This window comes from Herpailurus yagouaroundi, unplaced genomic scaffold (genome assembly GCF_014898765.1).
Source record: "Herpailurus yagouaroundi ecotype Mexico unplaced genomic scaffold, PumYag 195, whole genome shotgun sequence".
In the NCBI taxonomy this organism is placed as follows: Eukaryota; Metazoa; Chordata; class Mammalia; order Carnivora; family Felidae; genus Herpailurus; species Herpailurus yagouaroundi.
In genome coordinates, this window is record NW_024412426.1 from 14,561,962 (window position 1) to 14,588,213 (window position 26,252).

General features: G+C 37.3%; 1 protein-coding gene across 6 annotated transcripts in view; it reads right to left on the minus strand.

Annotated features, from left to right (window-relative positions):
• Positions 1–3,963: 3,963 nt before the first annotated feature.
• Positions 3,964–26,252, minus strand: part of RALGPS2 (Ral GEF with PH domain and SH3 binding motif 2) — a 170,686-nt gene continuing 148,397 nt past the window's right edge. For 4 of the 6 annotated variants that reach the window (XM_040446657.1, XM_040446661.1, XM_040446658.1 and 1 more), the window contains 4 exons: positions 25,951–26,043; positions 18,515–18,620; positions 16,001–16,092; positions 9,985–10,188 (listed from right to left, as the gene is read on the minus strand). In XM_040446657.1, coding sequence (XP_040302591.1) covers positions 10,096–10,188; positions 16,001–16,092; positions 18,515–18,620; positions 25,951–26,043 — 384 coding nt within the window. In that variant the 3' untranslated portion in view covers positions 9,985–10,095. Of the gene's footprint in view, positions 9,660–9,984; positions 10,189–16,000; positions 16,093–18,514; positions 18,621–25,950; positions 26,044–26,252 lie in introns of those variants that run through there. The other 2 variants (XM_040446660.1, XM_040446662.1) reach the window with 1 other exon arrangement.

A 26,252-nucleotide genomic window follows, 5' to 3' on the forward strand; every position in this document is an offset into this window, starting at 1 on the left:
TACATTTATTTTTATTACAATTAAAAAAAATGTTTATTTTTGAGAGAGACAGAGTGCAAGTGGGAGAAGAGCAGAGAGGGAGACGCAGAATCTGAAGCCGGCCCCATCCAGGCTCGAAGCTGTCAGCACAGAGTCCGACGCGGGGCTCGAACTCACGAATGGTGAGATTATGACCTGAGCCAAAGTCAGATGCTCAACCGACTGAGCCACCCAGGTGCCCCTTTGCACGTTCTTGATATGAACCCTTTCTTTTATAAACTCCAAATATTTTCTCCCAGTCACCTTTTTCACAGCTCACATGACAACAGAATCATACTGGACAAATGATTAGAATGAGATAAGGGAGTTCAACAAGGTAATGGGCGTAAGTCTTCAAGTGAATGGAGAGATATTTCGTGTTTGTAGATGAAAGGAATAAATGTTTAAACACTGTTAATTCTCAAATTCACTCTATGAATTTAAAGCAATTCCAATAAAAATACCAATAGTGTTTTCTCTATTTTGACACAATGATTCTAGAATTCATTGAGAAGACGCATCAAGACAGTTAAGGCAAATTTGGAGAACAATGTAATTACCTTACTAGATATCAAGACTTCTGTAGCAACATAGTAATGAAGGCAATACGGTACAGGCATACCTCAGAGATAGTGTGGGCTTGGGATCCAGATCACTGCAATAAAGTGAGTCAAAAGACTTTTTGTTTCCCAGTACATATAAAAATTATGTTTACAGGATACTGTAGTATATTAAGTGTGCAACAGAATTATGTCTAAAAAAAACCCCAATGTATATACCAATGCTAACCATCATCTGAGCTTTTAGCGAGTCAGGTTGTTTTTTTTTTTTTTTTTTTTTTTTTTTTTGCTGGTAAAGGGTCTTGCCTTGGTGTTGATGGCTGATGACTGCTCAGGGTGGTAGTTGCTGAAGGTTGGGGTGACTCTGGCAATTTCTTAAAATTAGACAATGAAGTTTGCTTCATCAATTGACTCTTTCGTGAGGATTTCTCTGTGACATGCGATACTGTTTGATAGCATTTTACCCACAGAACGTCTTTCAAAGTTAAGAGTCAATCCTCTCTAACCTGCTGTTGCTTTATCAACTAAATTTATGTAATATTTTAAATACTTGGTTGTCATCTCAACAATTTTCACGACAACCTCACCAGGAGTAGATTCCATCTCCGGAAACCACTTTCTTTGCTTCTAATTCTAGTTCTCACGCTATTTCCACCAGCTCAGCAGTTCCTCCGCTGAAGTTCTCCTGAACCCCTCAAAGTCTTCTGTGAGGGTCAGAATCAACTTCTTCCAAACTCCTATTCATATTGATACTTGGACCTCTTGCCATGAATCATGAGTATTCTTAATGGCAGCTGGAAGGAATCCTTTCCAGGTTTTCAATTTACTTTGCCCAGAGCCATCTGAAGAATCATTACCTGTGACTGCTATACCCTTATGAAATACATTTCTTAAAAATTAAGACTTAAAAGTCAAAATTATTCCTATGATACCATGGACTATAGAATCGTGTTAGCACGCATGAAAACATTAATCTGGGAATGCAAATTGGTGCAGTCACTCTGGAAAACAGTATGGAGGTTCCTCAAAAAATTAAAAATAGAACTACCCTATGACCCAGCAATTGCCCTACTAGGTATTTATCCAAGGGATATAGGAGTGCTGTTTTGAAGGGGCACATCCACCCCAACATTTATAGCAGTGATATCAACAATAGCCAAAAATGGAAAGAGCCCAAATGTCCATCAATGGGTGAATGGATAAAGAAGATGTGGTGTGTGTGTATGTATGTGTATATACACACATATATTGAAATCATTATTGCACTATGTGCTAACTTGGATGTAAATGAAAAAATGTTAATAAATGAAAAAAATATTTTTGTAAAAATAGAAAAAAAATAAATGCTAGAGATACAAAGGTATCTCTAGACAGACATGGGAAAAAAAAAAAAGAAAAGAAACATTAATCTCGTTGTACCTCTTCATCAGAGCTCTTGGATAACCAGAAACATTGTCGGTGAGCAGCATGTATTAAATCTTTTTCTTTTCTGAGCATCAGGTCTCAACAGTGGGCTTAAAATATTCAGGAAACCATGTTGTGAACAGAAGTGCTGTCATCCAGGTTTTGTCCCATTTACAGAGCCCAAGCAGAGTAGATTTAACCTAATTCTTAAGGGCTCTAGGATTTTTGGTATGGTAACAGAGCATGCGCTTCAATTTAAAGTCACCAGCTGCATTAGCCCCCAAACGTAGGAGTCAGTCTTCCTCTGAAGCCAGGCACTGACTTCTCTAGCTATCGAAGCCCTACATGACATCCTCTTCCAGGATTAGGCTGTTTCATCTGCACTTAAAATCCATCCTTTAACGTAACTACCTTCCTTTTATTTTAGCTACATCTTCCTGCCTCACCTTGCACTTGTATGGTGTGGAGATGTTCTTGCCTTAAACCGCAAGAACCAGCTCCGCTGGCTTCCAACCTTCCTTCTGCGGCTTCCTCACCTCTCTGTCTTCATGATATTGAAGAGAGCTAGGGCCTTGCTCTGGCTGTGTGAACTTCTGTCCAGACCATACCAGCAATAAGGCTGTTTTGTTTTCGAATCATTTGTGTGTTCACCGAAGTAGCACTTTTACTTTCCTTCAAGAACTTTTCTTTTGCATTCACAACTTGCCCAACTGTTTGGTGCAAAGGACCTTTTAGCCTAACTTGATTTTTTCACTAAGCTTATTTCTCCTCCCAAGGAGAGGGGGAGACGGAGGAGTGGCCAGCTGGTGGAACAGTCAGAATACACACAACGTTTACTGAAGTAAGTTTGTGGTCTTATATATGGGTGTTGTTTGTGGTGCCTTCCTTCGAACAATGACAATGAGATCAAAGATCACTGATCACATATCACTAGAACAAACATGGTAATGATGACAGGATTTGAAATACTGAATTACCAAAATGCGACAAGAGACACAAAGTGAGCAAGTGCTGTCGGAAAAAGGGCGCCGACGGACTTGTGCGAAGGAGGGCTGCCACAAACCTGCAGTTTGTACAAAACACAGTACCTGTGAAGTACAAGTATGCTTGTACTGGCTCACAGACAAGCACTAATGAAACAGAAAAGGGAAGCCAGAAACTGAGCGTGCACATATGGAAAACTCGTGTAGGACAAAGGTGGCACTGTGTGAAGTAAAGACAGGTTGACCCCATCAGAGAATTGTCACTCTTTTCATTCCAATGCGGGGACAGTGAAAATTTCCAAAGGCCATTAGCAAGGTGAGAACACTGGTGAAGCCCGGATCTTAGGGGGAAGCTCACGTGGAATTCTTAGATAACGCATGACCAACACCTCAGCCAATGACTCATGGGAGACTCAACCCAGCTGTTTCTGCACTTCTTACGATTTAATGTCATGTCTTAGAATCTATGAAACACAGTACGTATTAGCAAAGAAGGCCTCTCTGGGGACTGTTCATAGCATATCATATACTTGGAGTGTGGAGATGAAGTTGGAAATATTCTATCCGTGACCTCTATTCGTCCAGACCCCATCTGTCAACCTGCCAGGGCGCACCCTCGTTCCAGCACAGAGAAGAGCAACTGAAGCGCGCCCAGACAGAAGCTTCCTGTACCAATAAAAACTTTGTCGATTGGTTTAGAAAGAGAGAAGTATCAAGTTAGAGAACGTATTTAAAACTTAATGATGAAATGCATTTCAAAAGTTAGTGATCCAGGAGCCTGGGTGGCTCAGTTGGTTAAGCGTCCGACTCTTCATTTCGGCTCAGATCGTGACCTCACAGCCCGTGGGATTGAGCACCGCTTCAGGATTCTCTCCCTCTCTCTGCCCCTCCGCAGCTTGTACTCTCCCTCTCTCAAAATAAGTAAATAATAAGAAGATTAAAAAAAAAGTTAATGATAAAAATATAAATATGGCAACAAATTATCCCCACACAATCTGTATTTTTAAGTAATTTATTTCAATAGAAATATTTCAGAAAACTGTACTTAAATTCATTTTAAGTTAGCTTATGCAAACACACTGAAGATCTCACACTCACATCTGCATGTTAAACAGAAACAAAAAATGAGAGAGGAACCAAGCTGCACATCGCTCAGGGAGGTCATAGTGCAACTGAGTGCTTCATCACGGGAGTACCTCAGGTTAACCGGGATAAAGAAGAATAAAAATGGCTTGTGTTTTCCTGTATATTATCATCACTGGGATATTTATGCCCACAGATGTTTATCTCCTTTAGATGACATTGTGAACGAGTTTCCTGGTCCTCCCCACACATACACACTGCACTGGGCTATAAAACAATAAATTTGTCAATAATCAAGATGTAGAAACTCTTGAGAGTCTGGTGATTTATGAGCAGCTACTGTGTCAGACCTGATAAGTCGATGATTACTGGACTCTATTTATGAGTAGTTCTGATAGGTGATATCTTTAGGGGAAAGTTAATATTTGTTAGTATCTAAAACACAGATAATATTTATGAAAATCTCTCTGGTCTATTAAAAGTCTCATCCCAAAGCACTATATGCATTCCATTCCTTTCATCCCATCACCACTCTGCAAGGCCAGGTGACTAGAATCAAAATTTAAATCCTGTTAATAACCCTTAAGGATCAGTTAATTCTTTAAAGACGATATCTACTTCTGTATTCTGAAACATATTAGCCCTTAAAAAATGTGAAAATAGCATCTTGACTCAGTTGAACAACAGTCGTTCCATATCTTGCAAGAGTCTCAGAAGCAAAACGTTTCCAAGTTTTGTTTTGATTGAGAAAGCTAGTTTAGTCTCTTAGCTTCCCTTTAATTTAGACATTAGAGTTATTTTCACTTTCCTGCAATAGTATTTTCAAGCAAACAAGAACTGGTAGGTTAAGTGACTGCCTGTTTGTTCTGAGTCTTATTTAAATGTAAGAACGAACCAATCTAAATTTCACTTTTTTGTCAAAGAGATTATCATTACAAGATTTCAGTAGCTTTAATAAGATTCTCAACAAATCCTTCTGGCTATAATGTATTCTTCTAGGGATTTTCTGAAAGGTCTTTAGAATTAAATCTATGCTCAAAACGACAACATCAACAACACAAAATAAAACCAAACTCAGCTGGATGGATGCTCTTCAAAGCTGTTCATATTATAAGCGCGCATCTAAAGGTTGATTTGGGCGGGTTTCGTTTTAATCTCCCCTGGCAGGAGAGGGGCAGGGAGGGAGCCCGTCTAAAGAAGAATCAAGACCAAGGAGGACAGCAACTGCCTGGAGGCCTGTGTACAGACTGTCTTGCACCTGCTGTGAGAAGGAGTAAGCTGGTGGACACAGGATAGCACACACTCCTGAAATCCGACAAGCAACAGGGCAGAGGATTATCGTCGTATTCGATGCCCTAAAATTGGTCCTCAAATTGTTAAGGCACTGACCAAATTTTCCCCACACTACCACTTGAGATACTGGTATAATGAAATTGCTTTCAATAACCTGAAAGAGTTTGCATGCACATATCTTTCATTAGAATCCTCGGAATGGGAAAAAAAAAAAAAAAGGTCACTTTAGTCACAAGCCATTTTTAGGGGAGCAAAACCAAAGAGTACTTATTAAATCATTTAAAAAAGGTTGACTTCACGTGGAAAACAATGATCCTCAATGCGATTAAGTAACAATGTTTTTTCTCAAAGCTTAGAAAAAACAGAGTATCACTCTGGCTGTAAAACCATAAATTTACTATGTCTGAAAAAACCAGTATAAAAGAAGAGAGAGAAAATAAAAACAAACCCTAAAAGACCACCGAAGAAGTCAGGTAAACCTCACCACTTGCTTTGGATCGTTTGTCCATGTGACAGCAATACTATAGTTCCACTGGGGCACAGCTGAATTCATCTTCATTTTCAAAAAGAGATCCTTTGAAGCAGAAGATTTCTTTTATTAAAAATTACCTTCTGTTAAGCAACACTGGTACCCTGCATTTGCAGAAGGTAACGGGTTGGTTTAAAAACTGGGTGGAAAGGAACGTGCCTCAAAAAACAAGAAGAAAATCAATAATGGATATATTCTTTTAAGAAGTTAATAGATTAAGTCTACTATTATTATTGATTTCCAATTAATACGACGCTTTATAGTTTTGTTTTCAGCAGTAAAGGTGTATAGTTTACAGATTTAATCTTAAGAAAAAAAAAAAAAAAGACTTCTGCTCAAGTCATTTGGCCAGGTAAATTCTAGTAACCCCAAGAGAGCGACAGGCTAGGCTGTTCTTCAAGGGCCCCCGTGTCAACTAATACACAGTGTAGACACTAGAGACTGTAAACATTCCTTCTGCAACAATAGTGCTCCTTGGGCTCTTTTGTAAGTCACCCAGAAGAGGAATAAAGCCACTTATTAAAACTCTGTAGCTATAAACACCCTAACTCTTGACATACCGGGGGACCCAATACCATAACAGTCCATACAGAAGGTAGTGCAATAGTCATATGGCATTTTTTATGCAGAAGGAAAAAAAAAAAAAGATTGTCATTGAAGCACAGTCCTAGGGAGAAAAAAAAATACTCAAATTGTTGGGATCCCTTTTTTTAATGTTTATAAAATTAATAATATTTACATAGTGAGGAAAATGCTATAGGAAGGTGTGTTTGATGAGTTCTCTTTCAATTCTTATAGTTTGAAGATCACGGTAAAAATAATACCTCTGGGGAAAAAAGAAAAGAAAAGAAAACAAAACAGCAAAGTCCAAACCCCAGAGGGGGCATGAAACTGAAGCTAGTGCTCTGAAGGCCATTATTATGCAGGTATTTTTATAGTTGTATTTTAAAAACTGATGTTACTTCTGTATGAAAAATAAGCTTCCGTGTTCAAATAAACTGTTAAATTACATGTGCCTCAAATTGTATTTTGGCTAGTATTATATACTACTACACCAGGCAGTATAATATGCCAATATTTATGCTTATTGTAAACTAGCTTAAATTTAAATTATAATGGAATTTCTAATGAGTTGTTCTCGGCTAGGAGAAAAAAATGAGTGTAATATTGATAGAAATCTCAAGCTTTTGAGTCACTCGTTTACTAATTTATTAAGCGTAGGCTTAATAAGAGGAAAAAATTTCATCTTTCTACTAATAAACTACCTAAATATTTAATATTATTTTGGTGACCTATTTTCTTTGTTTCAATTGTTAGATCATTTGGTGAATTATAGATCAAAAATTCACCTATGCTATTTTAATTCCCTGCTTTCACTGGTTTCCATTTGCTTCAAATGCTAAAATAATCCTCAAAAGCAACGTATAATCTTTTGAATAGACAAATTTGAAGACAGAAGAGCAATGGCTACTTCTACTGCACAGTTCTGTTAAGAGTTTCGGTCAGCCGGAGGCCACAATCCCGTACGGGGACTGTCCACCACATTTGAACGCTACTCTTTCTCTGTGCAAGCATCCCTTAACGTTTAGAGCTGAAAATATCAAACACGTCTTCCAGTTTAGCTCTCTCTTTGGCAAAACTGTGTGATGTCAGGCTCTGACTTCAGTTGCAAATCTCCACAAATATGGTTAACCTACAACATATCTACTTTAGCTTATTTATGAGAACATAATAGTAAAAAATCCACAGGGTTTTCATCCACAGTATTTTAAAAAAGCACATACACTGTTAAAAACACTTATTTCTGAAGAGAAATAGACAAATTAAGGAATTTTTTAAAAATGCAAAACCAAAGAAAGATGTGCAAGGTCTATATAGTAATACTGTTGGCTATGCACGTGGTATCTTTCTATGTACCTGACGTGGGTTCAGCCTGGGAGGTCGTTAACTGAAAAATCATTTACCACAGGCAACATTTTGCCCTCTCTAGCCTCTGTCACTTTCCACAAAACCAGAAATAATGGTATTTCTAACTGTGCTATATGAGAAAAATATTTGAACTGTTCATATCCTTTCCCAAAAGCTCTTCTACTTTTCTTTGGATAGATTTTTAGCTAATTATTCTGTGGGCAATATTTTCTATTTAAGTTTCAAGAGTGAAATATTGATGATTAAAAAAAGTATAAAACTCTCTAAGAATGCAAATGTAAGAAATTTTATGTGAGGCCCAAAGTATTACAAGTTTATTGGAAGGTATCAGTCAAAAAGCATTTCTTACTCTGGGCCACTGCTAAATTACACAGTGCCCCATGAGCTTACAGCATCTAACACATAGCTATTGTCCAAGTGCCATTTTTTTGTTAAAACTCTAAGGCAGTTCACCTTTGAACTTTTTTTTCTTTCTGCAATTCAACATTTATTCTGGAAATTAAATGTACTGTCGTGTAGAAGAGCTCTCACAAAACAGCTTGGTCAACTACTGATGAAATAATGGTTTCATGGCAGGGACCAACAGTAAGTTTTCAGAAAAATGTTTTTTATAAAGGAAAGTTATGGGAGAAGGAAAGTTTTGATAAACTGAAGATTCCCAGAATCTCAATCTTTCCCCTTTTTCCCTTTTAAAATTATTTCGTATGCCTTATAATAAAATACATACACACATACACATGTAGAAGCTCTTATAAACAAATGTGACCCTGAATCTCCTATTTAACAAAAATAATGAAAATGACTAATAAAAAAAAAACTGGCATTGTATACATTACACCCTGTAAAAGAAAATATTCTGATGAAATATCAATACATCATCTTGATAACAAAAATCACCAGTGACTGGCAGAAGGGTTAATTCAATTAACTTGAAAAAAATGTAGTTACTGTAAAATCTCAGAAAAGTTTAGGTTGGGATTACGGTTCTTTCCTAAGCAGATCTGTGGTCCAACAATGAATTCAAATAAAAGGCTAAACTTCAAACCCAGTTAAAAACAACCATGTTTTCTGGAGCCCACTCGAAAGAGCGTCTGAAACAGGAACACTCAGCCTTTATGCCTCCTGCAGGAAATGAGGTTCCCCATACAGTACTATATTTCAGAACTTTAGTGTCTAAAAAAAACTCCCCTCATTCAAAGCAAACCCCACCCCCAACCCCGAACACACCCCAACCACTCACATTGTGAACACGTCTAATTCCTAAACTCTTGCTGTGGGAAAGCCAGTGAGGCTGCAGATTACTGGAAGCCAAAGCAGCCTTTCAGGTAGGCTGCTGGCAGCATCCTACTTGGGCAGGGTATCTTCACACCTCAGTTCAAAACCAGCCCCTCACATGACCCATAAGAAATATGTTTTTCCTTTTTAAAGTGTTTCTAAAAAAGGCGATTCCCCCCTCCAAAATTAGTACAAAGTTAAAAGAAATGCAAATCAGCTATGATCTATCCCAAGCACAGCACCGCCGGAAGAGTCACACGCACTATTTGGTGTTTCATGTTGGTTTCCCTTTCATTCTTTTAAGGCAGTGGTTTCTGCAAGTCAGTTCGGAGAAAAGAAGCGCGGTCCATGGCAGTTTGTTGTGTAACTCCAATTTGTTCTCTGGGAATATCTCACTTCATTCCCTGAAATTAGTGCTTTTTTGGTTCAGAACTCCAAAGGCTGAGACGGAGCCTCTGGGCTCCTCCTGGCACAGAACTGGTTATAGCTGGCGCTTTCATCAGCTCCTTGCTTTTACTTAGGGGCAATAGTTCACCTCGCTTCTTTCTTAGGCTTTTACTCAAAAGTCATCAAGTTTGTAGGAACCTTAAAAATATAAGCATCACAAAACTGATAGTATTTAAAAGTTGTTTTTCAAAGTATTATTTCTTATCTTTTCTTGTCATTTTAAGTAAGCCCAAATATCTCTTTATAAAAGGAATTTGACAGAAGGTACTGCAATCATTTATGAATAATGAATAAAATATGCTAGAACATTTTTGAGAAAATCACTGAGTTAATACTCTCTTTCCAAAAAACTGAAATTGGAACAGGAGAAAGGGTGGAGACGGTGTCTTTCTTGTCTAACACAGGGGCTCAGCAGATGCTTGCTGAGTGAAAAAAATGAATCAGAAAAGAAGTTCGGCTCAAGTAGGGTGAGACTCACACAAATGTGCTTGTTGTCACCTATTTTCTCATTATGTGTATCACCATGAGTTTCTACATTCACATTTTAAAATCACAGGTCATTTTATAATGAACGTTACAAAGAATTTCTTTGTGAAGTCATCATGAAAATACATATGAAAGAATAAAACTTATCATTAGATAAATTCTGATCTGACACTTTGTGACTCTGAAAAAAAAAAATCAACAGGTTATATAATAGTTTGCTGCCTATAGAGTGGATGGAATCAAATTTCATTCCTTACAGAAATCAACAGCAAGCCACGAAGTCCACATTTTAATGAGGAGAAATTCCACAATAACTCTTCGAAATAGGAATATATATTGTTTTTAAAAATCAGTTGATGAGTCCTCTAGTCAAGGACTAATGAGGTTTTCACCATATTAAAATACACTCTTAACCTTTACTATCAGTTTTCTTATCAGTGTGCTGGGAGAGATACCCCTATTTCAACGGTCCTTTCTCTGTCCTTTAAAACAGCTTAACAGCTCTCACACTTTAGCAATCTTTTCCTGAAAATCCTAGGATACGCAAAAAAAAAAAAAAAAAAAAAAAGGTGGGCGAGTCTCCTACATGTGTCATCTTTGGAATGAAAAAATTCCTTAACAATACATTTACAATTGAATTATAAATCAAATACAATACAGGGGCACTTGGGTGGCTCAGTTGGTTAAGCGTCTGACTCATGATTTTGACTCAGGTTATGATCTCACGTTCATGAGTTCAAGCTCTCTCTCTGAACCTCCCCTGGCTTGTGCTGTCTCTATCTCAAAATAAATCAATAAACTTAAAAAAAAATTACAATACAAATGCTCAAAAGTGCTTAAAGTACAAATTCTCAGGTCTGGTGATAAAAAACCCATATTTAAATAAAGCATAAGCTCATTTCCTCCTAAGTTCCTTGAATGTGATTTAAGGTGTTGTATTTGAGTCAGAGTCTTCTATTAAAAATTTTCAAATTTCACAGCTTCTATTTATACATTTTCTGCTACTCTAATTCTTCCAAGTATAGAGAAAAATGAATAAAACCCATTTACACACATCACATTTGGTTGACTTTTTCAGCTGGAAGGTCTACTAATATAGTAAAAGAAATTGAACCTTTATGCATATACTTTCTAGATTAATTTTGAAATCTGAGATTAAAAAAAATGACACTTAATACCTTAAGCACATTTAAAGAATGTAAGTTATGCTGCATTGCACGTAACCTTAGTCCAGGCAAAAGGAGGTCTGTTTCCTTTATTCTGTCCCAGACACTAACCTGACAGAGGCAAGAAGGTTATCTTTGTTCTAGATCATTTCCTTCTTAATGGAGGGTGCTAAAAATGCTATCAAATACTGCTCTTAGTCTTTCCTATATATATCTAAAACGAAAACACTAAGAGAACAAGGCCTATTCTAACAAAATTTAGAAAGACTGGATCTAAAGAATAGAGGTATTTACTTGTTTGACCTTGTGTAGGTCACTTAGCATGTCTGAGACTTAGTTTCTTCCTTTATCAAAAAAGGGGTAATAACTTAGGGCCTGACAGCATAGGGTGAAAAATACTTTTATAAATGATATAAACTTATATAGTCTATTACATTATTCAAAATTAGCTACAGATAACACTTCTGAATTTTGGTACCTTAAGTCAATGGTCTTCAAATATACTCAACTAAAAACTGGTGTATAAAAAAATCTACACATATTTCCATAACCGCAGCTATCTTTATTTCATGTCTGCTCTAACAGTTCATGGTTCAACTTTAGATCTGCAGCAGGGTTTGGGGAAAACAACACCGTGGCTTCATCCTTCTTTGCAGCTACAGCCTCTGAATTAGACCATCTTTGTTTCAGTAAAATAAAAACAAACCCATGGGTTTTTTTTTGGGGGGGGGGTTTCACTACAACTATAGGAACCTGCATCTAGTCAATAGAATAAAGAGGAATCAGAGTAATTTTTATTAAAGTGCCATCTAAATTTACCCTCTCTGGGGCTATATTCCTTTGCCTCTCACTATATTCTACCAACATGGCCGCATTTGCCTATTTTGAACATCTTAAGCTCATTTCAGTTTCAGGAACTTTGAACTTTCTGTTCCCTCTACCAGACCTCTGTTCCCGTTAATCTTCACATGGCTGCTCCTTCTTGTTATTCATGTCAATGTCTTCCGGGAGATCTTTGTGCTCATTCTTTCTTTATTAAATTAAAAAAAATTTTTTTATGCTTATTATTTACTCTTGAGGGAGTTAGAGCACGAGCCAGGGAGGAGCAGAGAGAGACAGAGAGAGAGAGAGAGAGAGAGAGAATCTGAAGCAGGATCCAGGCTCTTCACTATCAGCACAGAGCCCGATGTGGGGCTCAAATTTGTGAACCACGAGACCTGACCTGAGCCGAAGTTGGACGCTCAACCGACTGAGCCACCCAGGCCCCCCTTAAATTCTTTTTTAATGTTTATTTATATTTGAGAGAAAGAAAGAGCATGAGTTGGGGAGGGGCAGAGAGACGGGGAGACACAGAATCTGAAGTAGGCTCCAGGCTCTGAGCTATCAGCACGGAGCCTGATGGGGGGCTGGAACTCATGAACTGTGAGATCATGACCTGAGCCGACTGAGCTACCCAGGTGCCCCTCGCTCTTATTTAAAGTTGTATCTAAATATGGCATCCTTTCTTGATAAAAACTCTCAAGAAAGTAGGGAAAGAAAGAACATACCCTCAAGATCATAAAGGCCATATATGAAAGACCCACAGCCAGTATCATCTTCAGTGGGGAAAAACTGAGAGCTTTCCCCGCTAAGGTCAGGAGCACGACAAAGACGTCCACTCTCACTACTGTTATTCAACATAGTGTTGTAAGTCCTAGCCTCAGCAATCAGACAGCACAAAGAAATAAAAGGCATCCAAATCAGAAAGGAGGACGTCAAACTTTCACTCTTCGCAGATGACGTTATACTGTATGTGGAAAACCCAAAAGACTCCACCAAAAAACTGCTAGAACGGATATATGAATTCAGCAAAGTTGCAGGATATTAAGTCAATGTACAGAAATCAGTTGCATTTCTATACAACAATAATGAAGCTGCAGAAAGAGAAATCAAGGAATCAATCTCATTCACAACTGTACCAAAAGCATAAAATACCTAGGAATAAATCTACCAAAGAGGTGAAAAATTTATACACTGAAAACTATAGAAAGCTTATGAAAGAAACTGAGGAAGACACACAAAAAAATGAAAAAACATTCTGTGCTTATAGACTGGAAGAACAAATATTGTTAAAATGTCAACGCTACACAAAACAATCCACATATTCAATGCAATCCCTGTCAAAATAACAGCGGCATTCTTCACAGAACTAGAACAATCCTAAAATTTGTATGGAACCAGAGAAAAGACCCTGAATAGCCAGAGCAATCCTGAAAAAGAAAACCAGAGCTGGAGGCATCACAATCCTGGACTTCAAGCTGTATTACAAAACTGTAATCATCAAGACAGTATGGTATTGACACAAAAACAGACACACAGATTAATGGAACAGAATAGAGAACCCACAAATGGACCCACAAACATATGGTCAACTAATCTTTGACAAAGCAGGAAAGAATATCCAAAGGAAAAAACAGTCTCTTCAGCAAACGGTATTGGGAAAACCGACAGCAACATACACAAGAATGAACCTGGACCACTTTCTTACACCATACACAAAAATAAACTCAAAATGGATGAAAGACCTAAACGCAAGACAGGAAGCCATTAAAATCCTAGAAGAGAAAACAGGCAACAACCTCTTTGACCTCGGCTGCAGCAGCTTCTTAACTTGACATGTCTCCAGAGGCAAGGGAAACAAAAGCAAAAATGAACTATTGGGACCTCATCAAGATAAAAAGTCTCTGCACAGCAAAGGAAGCAACTAACAAAACTAAGAGGCAACAGACAGAATGAGAAGATATCTGCAAATGACACATCAGATAAAGGGTTTGTATCCAAAATCTATAAAGAACTTATCAAACTCAACACCCAAAAACCAAATAATCCAGTGAAGAAACGGGCAAAAGACATGAATAGACACTTCTCCAAAGAAGACATCCAGATGGTCAACAGACACATGAAAAGATGCTTAACATCACGCATCATCAGGGAAATAAAATCAAAACCACAGTGAGATACCACCTCATACCTGTCAGATGGCTAAAATTAACAACTCAGGGGGGCACTTGGGTGGCTCAGTTTGTTTGGCATCCGACTGCAGCTCAGGTTGCGATCTCCTGGTTTGTAAGTTTAAGCCCCATGTTGGGCTCTGTGCTGACAGCTCAGAGCCTGGAGCCTGCTTCAGATTCTGTGTCTCCCTCTCTCTCTGACCCTCCCCTGCTCACAGTCTGTCTGGCTTTCTCTCAAAAATAAATAGACATTAAAAATAATTTTTAAAAATAAATAAAATTAAATTAACAACTCAGTGGGGGCTTGGATGGCTCAGTTGGTTAAGCTTCCAACTTCAGCTTAGGTCATGCTCTTGTGGTTCGTGGTTTGGAGTCCCGTGTTGGACTCTGCTGACAGCTCAGAGCCTGGAGCCTGCTTAGGATTCTGCCTCTCCCTTGCTCTCTGCTCCTTCCCTGCTCACGCTCTGTCTTTCCCTCTCTCTCTCAAAAATAAACACACATTTTAAAAAAAATTTTAAAAATAAAATTAATAACTCAGGCAACAACAGGTGTTAGTGAGGATGTGGAAAAAGAGTAACCCTTTTGTGCTGCAGGGAAGGCAAACTGTTGCAGTCACTCTGGAAAACAGTGTGGAGGTTCCTTAAAAGATTAAAAATAGAACTACTCTACGACCCAGAAATTGCACTACTAGGTATTGATCCAAAGAATACAGGAGTGCTGATTCAAAGGGACACATGCACCCCGATGTTTATAGCAGCACTACTGACAATAGCCAAAGTATGGAAAGAGCCTAATGTCCACTGACTGATGAATGGATAAAGAAGATGTGATATGTGTGTGTGTGTGTGTGTGTGTGTGTGTGTGTGTGCGCGCGCGTATAATGGAATATTACTCGGCGATCAGTAAGAATGAAATCTTGCCATCTGCAACTACGTGGATGGAACTAGAGTGTATTATGCTAAGTGAAATTAGAGAAAGACAGATACCATATCTCACTCATATGTGGAATTTAAGTAACAAAACAGGTGAATATAGGGGAAGGGAAGCAAAAATAAGACAAAAACAGAGAGGGAGACAAACCATAAGAAACTCTGAAATACAGAGAACAAAGGGGGTTTGCTGGCAGGGTGTTGGGTGGGGGATGGGCTACATGGGTGATGGGTATTAAGGAGGGTACTTGCTGGGATGAGCACTGGGTGTTATATGTAAGTGATGAATCACTAAATTCTATTCCTGAAGTCATTATGACACTATATGTTAACTAACTTGGATTTAAAGGAAAAAAAAAATTAAATGAATAATTTTAGGAGTTAATAAAAAAAAAAGTGGTGTCTACTCTCATCTCTCCATATCACATAACTATTTTTTATATAGTTTGTATAGTTCTATATACAGTTTTCAGCAGTTCAAATTCTATTTGTTCATTTTTTGGTACATTTAAAAAATTTTATTTATTTTGAGAGAGAGTAGAGAGAGAAGAGAGAGTGAAAAGGGCAGAAAGAGAGAAGAGAGAAAATCCCAAGCAGGCTCTGCATTGTCAGCACAGAGCGTAACCTGGGTTTGATCTCACGAGTTGGGAGATCCTGCCCTGAGGCGAAATCAAGAGTCGGACGCGTAACTGAGCCACCCAGGCACCCCTCTTTGTTCACTTTTTATTGACTATCTCCTCACTAAAATGTGGACTTCCTATCTTGCTGACCACTGACAACAAGAAAAAGCATAAAAACAATACTGTTTTCCCTCTTCATTCTTAAAACTGGTCTCCTTACTCCCCTTCGGAACTGGTTGTCCGGGCCCATGTCCGGGCCCACCATGGGGATGGAGGCGAGCGGCTCACCTGCTGTCTGTTGCTCTGGCAGGCTGCACTCAAGTGCTTAAACCACAGCATCGCGTTCATTCTGCTGCCAGCTTGAAACTTGTACGAATTTCCTAAAATTACCAAAAACAAGGGGAAAATAACAAAATTTTAAGGCCTCTGACATATAATAATTCGGGCAGATACCAGAGAGCAAACTAAAACATGACTAGAATTCTCAGTTTCAGAATTCTGTGCCTCGAACACCTGATCTTCTGATATAAATAAAAAGAAGAGTTCTCAGTGCTACATTCACATGCTATCGTTAATTCCAAAAGCCACCGTTTTGCTGTTTATGAATCAGCAGAGAAGTACTTTTGTCTCCTTAAATGCTCTTTAAAGTGTACCTAAATAAAAGAATTGTTTGGCTCCTCTAGATTTGTGTGTGTGTGGCGGAGAGTGAAGAATATGTTAATATTAAGTTTTTTTGTTTTTTTAAAAAAAAATTTTTTTTTCAACGTTTATTTATTTTTGGGACAGAGAGAGACAGAGCATGAACGGAGGAGGGGCAGAGAGAGAGGGAGACACAGAATTGGAAACAGTCTCCAGGCTCTGAGCCATCAGCCCAGAGCCTGACGCGGGGCTCGAACTCCCGGACCGCGAGATCGTGACCTGGCTGAAGCCGGACGCTTAACCGACTGCGCCACCCAGGTGCCCCAAATATTAAGTTTTTACAGGCAAAATACTTTAACATGTTTGACACTTAAACACCAAGTATCTACTGTAATTAGGGATTAATTACCTAACATCAGTATCAACTATGCTCTTAGTTTTTGGTTACAGTTGCCAAAATTATTACAGATTGCCAGGTCTACTGAGGGCTTGCTGGGAAAATCTGAAAAACCATGTTTTCCTCTTTTAGAAAATTAGAAATTCATCCATTTTGTGTGTATTTAGAACTTATGCTAATTCAAGACTGACACATAATAAATATATCTTATATAATCGTATATATTAAGGTAATAAACTGAAAAAAGAAAGGATTCATGTACTGAATGAAGCCTGCCCTAAGTTGAGCTTTATTCTCTTTTTTCATGGACCTAAGTTCTTTTTATTTCCCAATTCGTACTGAATTCTATTCTTTCCTTTATAATTGCATTCGATGGTCCAAGAGCCTGACCTTTATTTAGCCATGATAGAGCTTTCCTTTGAGACTTGAACACTCAAAGGACTTTTTCACTTTCAGAAGCAACAGTTTTTCTTCATCAAATGTTTAATGTTCAATAATACTGTTTTACTTGCTGAATTTAGATGCAGACGTTAGATCAACCTGAATAGAAGGCACATCTACAGTTAAGCTGGTCACAGCTGCCGTTTATCTACTTTCTCCTCCCTAACAGAAGGCCATTAGTTCAGATGTCACAAAAACCTCGGCAACTTGGAAATAGTTCTATCAAGCTACACTAAGGGAACTGAAAGAAAATAAAGAATTTGTTAAGTAAACCCAATGAAAATGATCTTAAAATGTAATTTTATGAATAATGTCTTTGGGATTTGGGGAGTAGGGCAGGGACTTTGAATTTAGAATACTGAGTAGAGAGTCCTTAACTCTATAAATCAATCTATTGAATCTCAAATGAGACATTTTGCTACTATGATTTTTTTCTGTATCTAACATATTTGCTTCAGTTTTCACTTAAAATACTATAAAATCCTAAAAGCAGAGTATCTGTTGATGTAAAATACATTCTGAATAAACAGACATCAAAATATAACTGTACAGTCAAGAAGTATAATTTCAGTGGTGAGTTGCTGCAGTGGAAGATTCTGGGCAGATATGAAAGAATTTCCAGTCTAGCTTCCTTTGAGGTGCTCATCAAGAGCTGGCAGTTGTTAGGAAGGAAGAGCAGCAATCATGTAAAGATCTGTTCTGATGGCTGCCTGTGGTCTCCACTTAGAGATGCACACAGGGTCAGGAGGTAGGATCGGATTCTAATTGGCCCACTGTCTAACTTCTCAGATCCACTTGAAAAACTCCTATAGTCAACAGCCAATAATTTCATTTTTAAGTCTCTCTCTACATTGCAAGCAAAGTATTATAAATCATATTTTGAAAGTGATAGGAGTCAACCAATTAATTTAATTAAAAATAATGGAATAAAAATCATTTAGAGGACAACCTCTGTCACATTTAGAACTTAAGAATAATAATTTCAGGGTACAAATGAAGGGGTGCTGCACATATGGCAAATCATGGCCTATAGATTCTCCAACTCCCTCCTTCCCTCCCTCCCTCCCTGGTTCTTAGCTCTCTAGGGATTACTTGGGCTTTTGATTTCAAGTTTATGACCATGTAGCAAAGAAAATATGCTTATAATAGATACTGATATCTAAAAATATTGGCATCATTACTACACATTATGTGACAGAAATATTTCCAAGACATAAAACTATACAAACATGTTCCTGGTCAAGTATTCCACTTAAACTAGGTTTTGGCCAGCTGAACGTTATGTACACGCAGTACCTTAAACCCTAGTTATTCTAATGATTCACCTTTCTCAGAGTCAGTCAGCAAGAAGAGATCTGGGTGTTCTGGGTCATCAGCCATCATCACCATCCATCCCACCACGGATACGTTCTTATTCGATGTTGATTTGAACTGAGAGATAAACAGATAATTAATGGAAACACAAAATTTATGGCTCATCCTAAACAAACCTTAAGAGTGAGCATATTTTCAGTTTCTCCCACTGAGAGGTGAGATTTGTGACTCCATGTTGGTCAAGTCTGCTCACAGCCTTTTACTTACAACTAAACTCCATTTAAGTATGCCCTCTTTAGGTAGTCTCCTACTTTCCAGATTCTTCATAGCTTCAACTCTTTATCAAAGTGTAACTGTCTGAGTCTCAATTACCTAAAAGCATGATCTTTTGCTGGGTTTGGTAAATTCATCTATGTTGTTTTTTTCTGTTCCTTACTATGTTGCCCCTCACTCCTTGCTTATAGGAAACATACCTGCATTTTAATCAAGGTGTCATCTTTTCTTACTCAGCTTTACTGAGATGTAATTAACATACAACACTGTGGAAGTTTAACGTGTACAATGTAATACGGGTTGTTATCTTAAACCTGATGATTTACTAAGTCAGCAATGCTATCAGACAATTCTTAATAGTATATTCTTACTTGTATTTCTCAAAAAGAAGGTATTCTTGGCATGTTTGTTACTTTTCTATTCTTGTTTTTAAAGTTATACATACCATGAAATAAATGTAATGAAAAAAGGGCTGTTATAAAGGAACAGAAAATTAGGTTAATCACATTCATAAACATAAATGAAAAAATATTAAGCATTGGTGTATAAAAAGCTGATATATAAGACAAGCTGGATTTATCCGAGGAATGTGAGGTTGATTTAATGTTAGAAATCAACTAATGCAACTAAGTTGGGTTTATTTCAAGAAAGTAAGATCAGTTCAACTTTAGAAAAATCTTTTTTTAATTTATAGAAAAATTATTAAAGCAAATCACCATATTAACAGATTAAAAAGAAAAAATACGCTCAACTCAGCTGATGCAAAATAAAACCATCTGGTAAAATATAATGCAAGTCTGTGATAGACTAGGAATGGAAGAGAAGTTTCTAATTCAATGAAGAGTATCCACCAAGCAAACAAACAAAACCTACATAAAACCCAAACCAAAACAAAGCAGGAAAGAAAAAAAAAATTCCCAAATCAAAACCCTGTAATACACACACTCAAGGGTAAAATTCTAAAAACATTTCAAAATCGGTATCAAGACAAGGATGCCCACCATTGCTACATCCACTCAACACAGAATTTGAAGACTTAGCTTAATATGACAACAAAAAGGAAATAAAAGGTGTAAAAGTAAGGAAGAAATAAAACTGCCATTACTCACAGATGATAATATTGACACAGAAAATCCACTCAAACCTACCAAATTAATAAGTTTGATTAGCAAGGATGCTTGGAAAAGATCAGTATGAAAGTCAAATGTAATTCTATACACTAGAAATATAATAGTCATTTATAAGAGAGCAATACATGTAACAAGGCATACGGGAAAGTGTAACAGTTCAAAGGTATTCAAGAAGCCATAAATCAATGAAGAAATACCATGAGATGAAGAAAAAGGTGTGATTTGTATAGATTTCCCTATTTGATTCTCCCTAAATTGATCTATAGATTCAGTGTCATTTCAATAAAAATTTCAATAGGGTTTGGGGTGCCTGGGTGGCTCCGCTGGTTAAGCATCGACTTCGGCTCAGGTCATGATCTCACGGTTCCTGGGTTTGAGCCCCGTGTTGGGCTCTGTGCTGTCAGCAGGGGAGCCTGGAGCCTGCTTCAGATTCTGTGTCGTCTCCCTCTCTCTCTGCCCTTCCCCCGCTCACACTCTGTGTCTCTCGCTCTCTCAAAAATAAAGAACATTAAAAAAAAAATTTCAATAGGATTTTACATGGAACTTGATAAGCTGATTCTAAAATTTATATGCAAGGGCAAAGCAGCAGAAATAGCCAATATACTCCTGAGAACAATTAGGTAGGACCTGCCCTGATAAACATCGAGACTCATAAAGCTACAGTATTTGAGACCATGGGCTACCGGGACAGGGATGGACAGGGCAATGGAAGTTGAAGAGAGCATAGAGATGGGCACAGAGATGCAAACTCATATGACAAGAGTGGGCTCTGCAGACTGGTGAAGAATGAATCGTTCAATAAAAAATGCCAGGAAAATTGGTTATCCATGCAGAAAAAACATGAAGATGAATGCTTATTTCTTATCACACCTCTCTCTCCCCCCCTCTCCCTCCCTCATGCGTACACACACCTACACACACACACGTCTCTGATTCCAGGTAGATCAATGATTTTAAAGCACAATGCATAACTAAATCCATTAGTAGAAAATACAGAATATCTTAATGATCTCAGGTTAGAGAAGAATTTTGAAAACATGACTCAGAAAGTACTAACCATAAAGGGAAAGATAAATTTTATTACTTTAAAATTAAGAACTCTTCAGTAAAAGACGTCCCAAAGAAAGTTTGAAAAAACAAGTCAAATTAGAAACTGGAAGAAGATACTTGCAACACATAACTACTAATCGATCAGTGTCTAGAATATATAAAGAACTTTCACCAATTCATTAGAAAACCTATCACCCAATAGGCAAAATATTTACCCAGATATTCTGCACAAGACACATGAATGACCAATAAACATGAAAACAATTTCAAACTCATTAAGCAATCAGGGGTATATAAATTAAAATCATGATGTGCCATTTCATATTTACTAGATTAGCCAAAATTAAAAGCCTGACAAGTATTGTGTTAACAATGAGGAGCCTCAACCTCACTGTGCTACTGGTGAGTGTGTAAATCTATTTGGCATTTTCTTGTAAAGTTGAACATCTGCATTCCTAGAGAACATACACACAAAAATATTCACAGTGGCACTGCTAGATACGGCAAAAAACTGGCAACTATCCAAATATCTATCTACAGTACAATGATGAATACATTATGTAAGATTCATAAAATGGAAGACTATTCAATTGTGGAAAGAAAAAATGACAGTTATATGCATCAACAGTGATGAATCTCAACAATATAGTATTAAGCAAAAAAGGTAGTGCTTCAGACTACGTATGTGAATCTATTCAGGTACAGTTAAAAAAAATGTGTTAAGGAAATCTGTAAAGTAAAAAAAAAAAAAAAAGCAGTAATGAATGTAAATTCAGGACAGTGACAGGCTGGACAGAAGGAAGAAGATGCTCTCTGGGAAGACGTAGATGGTTTCACTAAGACTGTTTCTTATGCTGGGTGGAGAGTTATAAAGGCATTCATTTTATTACTCCTTAAAGTGTACATGTACACCACACACCTTTCACATGTTTCACAATTTTAAAGTAATGGGAAAAAGTACGAACACAGCACATTACTTGTAACGACATGGGTGCTACAAAAATGAAAGCTAATTACAAAGTTTTAATACTATCAAAAATGAAATGGGCAATATTCCAGAACTGCTGATTTGACAGCTTATAATTTATGTCAAAGCAAACAGCATGATTTTCCAATGTTCTTTTCCTAACCTTAAAAAAAAAGTAACTCAAGCAATGTAAGTCTCTTTGTATAGAGGGCCAAAGCATAGGGAGTAAAAGTGCCCCTTGACCACCAGCTGAATCTCATCCCACTCCCCAAAATTCATCACCGTTCAGGGTGGAGCCCTCTGGACCCTTGTCTATGCATTTACACCAAAGACTTTTTTTATTATTTTTTTAATGTTTATTTATTTTTGAGAGAGAAAGAGACAGAGACCGAGAGAGAGAGAGAGAGAGAGAGAGAGAGAGAGAGAGAGAGAGAAAGTAAGTGTGGGAGGAGCAAAGAGAGAGAGTGACCTAGAATCCGAAGCAGGTTCCAGGCTCTGAGCTGTCAGCACAGAGCCCAACGTGGCACTCGAACTCACCAACGTTAAGATCACAACCCAAGCTGAAGTCAGATGCTTAACCGACTGAGCCACCCGGGTGCCTCACCAAAGACTTTTTTGATACTGTTCGTTTTCATATACAGTTGACTCTTGACCCTTGAGCAACACGGGTTTGAACCGCGCAGGTCCACTTATATGCAGTTCTTGGATCAATACAGTAAGTGTATTTTTTTCTTATGATTTTATTAACATTTCCCCCCAGCCTCCTTTATTGTAAGAAAACATCATATAACACATACAATATACAAAATATGTCAATAAACTCTTCATGTTATTGGTAAAGCTTTTGATCAACAGTAGGCTACTGGTAGCTAAGTTTTTGGGGAGCTGGATTTTCAACTGCACGGGAGTGGGAGGGAGCCAGGGTAGGTGCTCCTAACCTAGCTGTTCAAAGGTCATCTGTACAAACAGGGGCGTATGTATACTCTGACTTGTGGTTTTCACTTGTCAGTAATTCCTTATTGATAAATATTTTGAGTGTTTATAGATTTCTGCTATTATAAACACTACAGGAATATGCTTCTACAGGTATCTTTGTGCACTTGTTCAAGGATTTCCACAGGCCAGATTATCAGATAAGGAATCGCTGGTTATCATTAAGTTAAATATTGACTAAGACTGCCCACCACAAAAACAATACCAATTTAAATTTCTGCAAATAACAGTCTGTGTTTCCCTACACCATGCCCAATGCTGTATTATCAATCTTTAAACTTTTTGCCTAAAAGTAAAAACGGGCATCTTTTTAATCTACATTTTTGATAGCTAATGAGGTCGATCATCCTTTCATGTTTATTAGCCACTTATATTTATCTTCTATTTATCTCTTCTTTCCCTTTTTCTTTCCTCCTGTTTTATTCTAAGTTGTAGAAGCTCTTAAGTTTTGTTACAGATTTCTTTTCAGGTGCAGTCTTGGTTTTTAAAAATGAACTAATTGAACAATATTTATTCTTTCTGCACCATACAGAGATAGGTTCACACATACCTGCAAAAACTTTTTCTTACAATGAATAAACTTCCATTAAAATATTTTTACAGTGAATGTTATTTTAAAACATCCAAAAATATAGACATATGAGTCCTCTTCTCTCTCCCCAGTTATTCTACCCTGCCAAGCTTATACTGTTCCTCATAGGAAAAAAGATGTATAGAGAGTAATAAAATATAGGTTTGTAGGCTTCCAGATTTCTTCCTTCAGCATTTGTAGACATATGAACAGGCGTTATTTTCATTAGTGATTTTTTTCCCCTCTAGCTTTTAATTTTGAAAGGCTGAAACTACAGAGAAGTTGAAAGAATGTCAGTGGTTACCCACATATCTACATTTTGTGCATTTGCTTGATCTCTTTGACCTACAGACATCATAATATTGAGTCCTAAATATTTCAGCATGTATACTCTACGAATGTATTTCCATATAACCACAACGTAAGTATCTAAGAAATTTAACAGACATGTCGTTTTTAAAGTTCGTATTTAAATTTCTTCAATTGTCCCAATTAAGATCTTTGTAGTTCAAAAAAAAAAAAAAATCACTTCCAGGATCCAACAAAAATACACAACTGCATTTATCTCTCAGACTCTTCAGTCTCTTTTAACCTGTAACAGTCCTCTTGTCCCCCCGCCCCCATCCATCTACCAAATTCTCTAACTACCAAGCCAGTTGTCTTGTAAAATGTCTCACAATCTGGATTTGATTGTTTCTTCATGATTAGATTCAGGTTACATTTTTGGCAAGAATACTACATAGGTGGTGCTGTGCTTATAGAACAGATTTTAATCCTTTATCTATTGCTTACATATAGCCAATATTTTCTTCCAATTCATATTTTAATTTTGTTTGAAAATGATTTTGCAAAGTTTTTCCTTCATTGCTTTTAGTCCTGTGCCACATCTCTTCTAAAATTGATAGTCTAAAATGAACATGACCCTTTCTCTATATCTTCTATGTTGTTCTTACAATTCCTTTTTTAATCTTAATAGCTTTAATCAAGAGATTAGGAATATAGTCCTTTTCCTAGGCATTCAATTTGATTTCCTTACAGGCCACTATGCAAATTTTATTAGGCTTCTTTCTAGTTAAAGTTAGAGAAAAAAAACCCATTTAATTTTGAACAGCTACTTTATAATCATCAACTAAGTGAAACTGAGGCAAGCATCTCACAGTGGCTATGTGAAGAGTTAACTATATCTGAAGATAAAGGACTTCATTTAGCTACAGCAACCTTTTTTCCTCCCTTTGAGGACAGCGGTATTAATTAGAAGCAATTACTCTGCAAAATGTTCTGGTGGAACGAGTCTGTGTAACTCTGGTGGGTGAATGAGCATTAGTCACTTTGACCAGAAATACAAAAATTAGTCCTTTACTTCAATGTGAGGACTATATGTAAATAACTGTAAGATAATAGTGGGCAAAAAAGCCAGAACTTCAGAATTCATGATTTCATTCAGGCATAGTTAAAAAATGAAGCAATGTACTGTTTAAGGAAACATACATCTTTAAACCCGAAGGCAGAGCAGGGCACTGATTAACACCAAATGCAGGACACTGACAGGTGTAGGTCTGGCTGACAGGAAAGAAGGTGATGATGCACTTACAACATTCATTTACACCAAAAAACGTACTCCTCTACACCTCTGGTTTAATTGCAAAAAACTGAAACCATAAGAATAAAGAAGAGCTTCTCTGAATTATGCAATGTCATTGGGTAATTTATATGTAGTAAAAGGACTTGATTTTTTTTTTTTTTTTTTAGTAGCTTACCTTTCCTCAGTATGGTAAACCACTTAATTTCCCCACAAAATACATGACTTAGAAATAAAATTCTTCTCAAGGGGATTTTATTAATGCAACATGGAAAATTTCTTCCTTACAAAGACTGTATCACTAGCATATAAAAACAAAACAGCATGCAGAAAAGATTTACAGCACGACTTTACATTTTGAGAAAAGAGCACTGAGAGGCTTCTAAGTAACATGCAGCACAAGAAAGTGGACTTCAGTGAGCATAGTAACCATTGTTCTTCTTTACTGTTGGGAAAAATCACTCCATTAGAAATCGAGGTGGAAAGAACATTAGATGATGGTCTCAATTTTTCACATTTTACGTGTTATGAACTGAGACTCCAAAGCAATAACTGTCAACTATTTTCTGAACAAGAAACCCAGGCGTGGGAAGGTTTTGATTCCAAGATAGATATTGGTAATGTGCACTTTTGATCTTTCAATGGAAAAATTGCATTCAAAAAAAGAAACTTCTAAATATGGAAGTTATTCCAAGACTTTCTTTGGAATGGTATCCCTAAGTAAAATCATTCTACCACACCACTCACACAAGAAATAGAACGGAAGAACTTCTGGATTAGAATGTGGAAAAAAACCAACTTGCCGCATTCCATTAGGACTACTTTCTTTACAACCATGGAGAGGAGGCACAACTCTGCTAACAGTTTAGAGGAGGAATACTTACATGTTTTCTTTCTGTAGCTTTTAGAGATTTGGCAGCATAGTAAAAAAGCTGTGTCCCACACAAAGCTGCCCAATACTTTGTCCATGATGCTACCTGGAAAGACAAACACATGAATATACTACCACCAGTTTCTCAGTTTCTTCACTTTCTTAGTGCTGATGACCAAGAGCTCCACTGCACTCCAGCCACCTTAGCCTAATCTTAGAGTCGAATCACTTCCGAGATCGTTATCTCCAACATTCCCGTCACTTTCACTGAACACACTCTACTGCTACTTTCTTATTTATTTACTTATTGAGAGA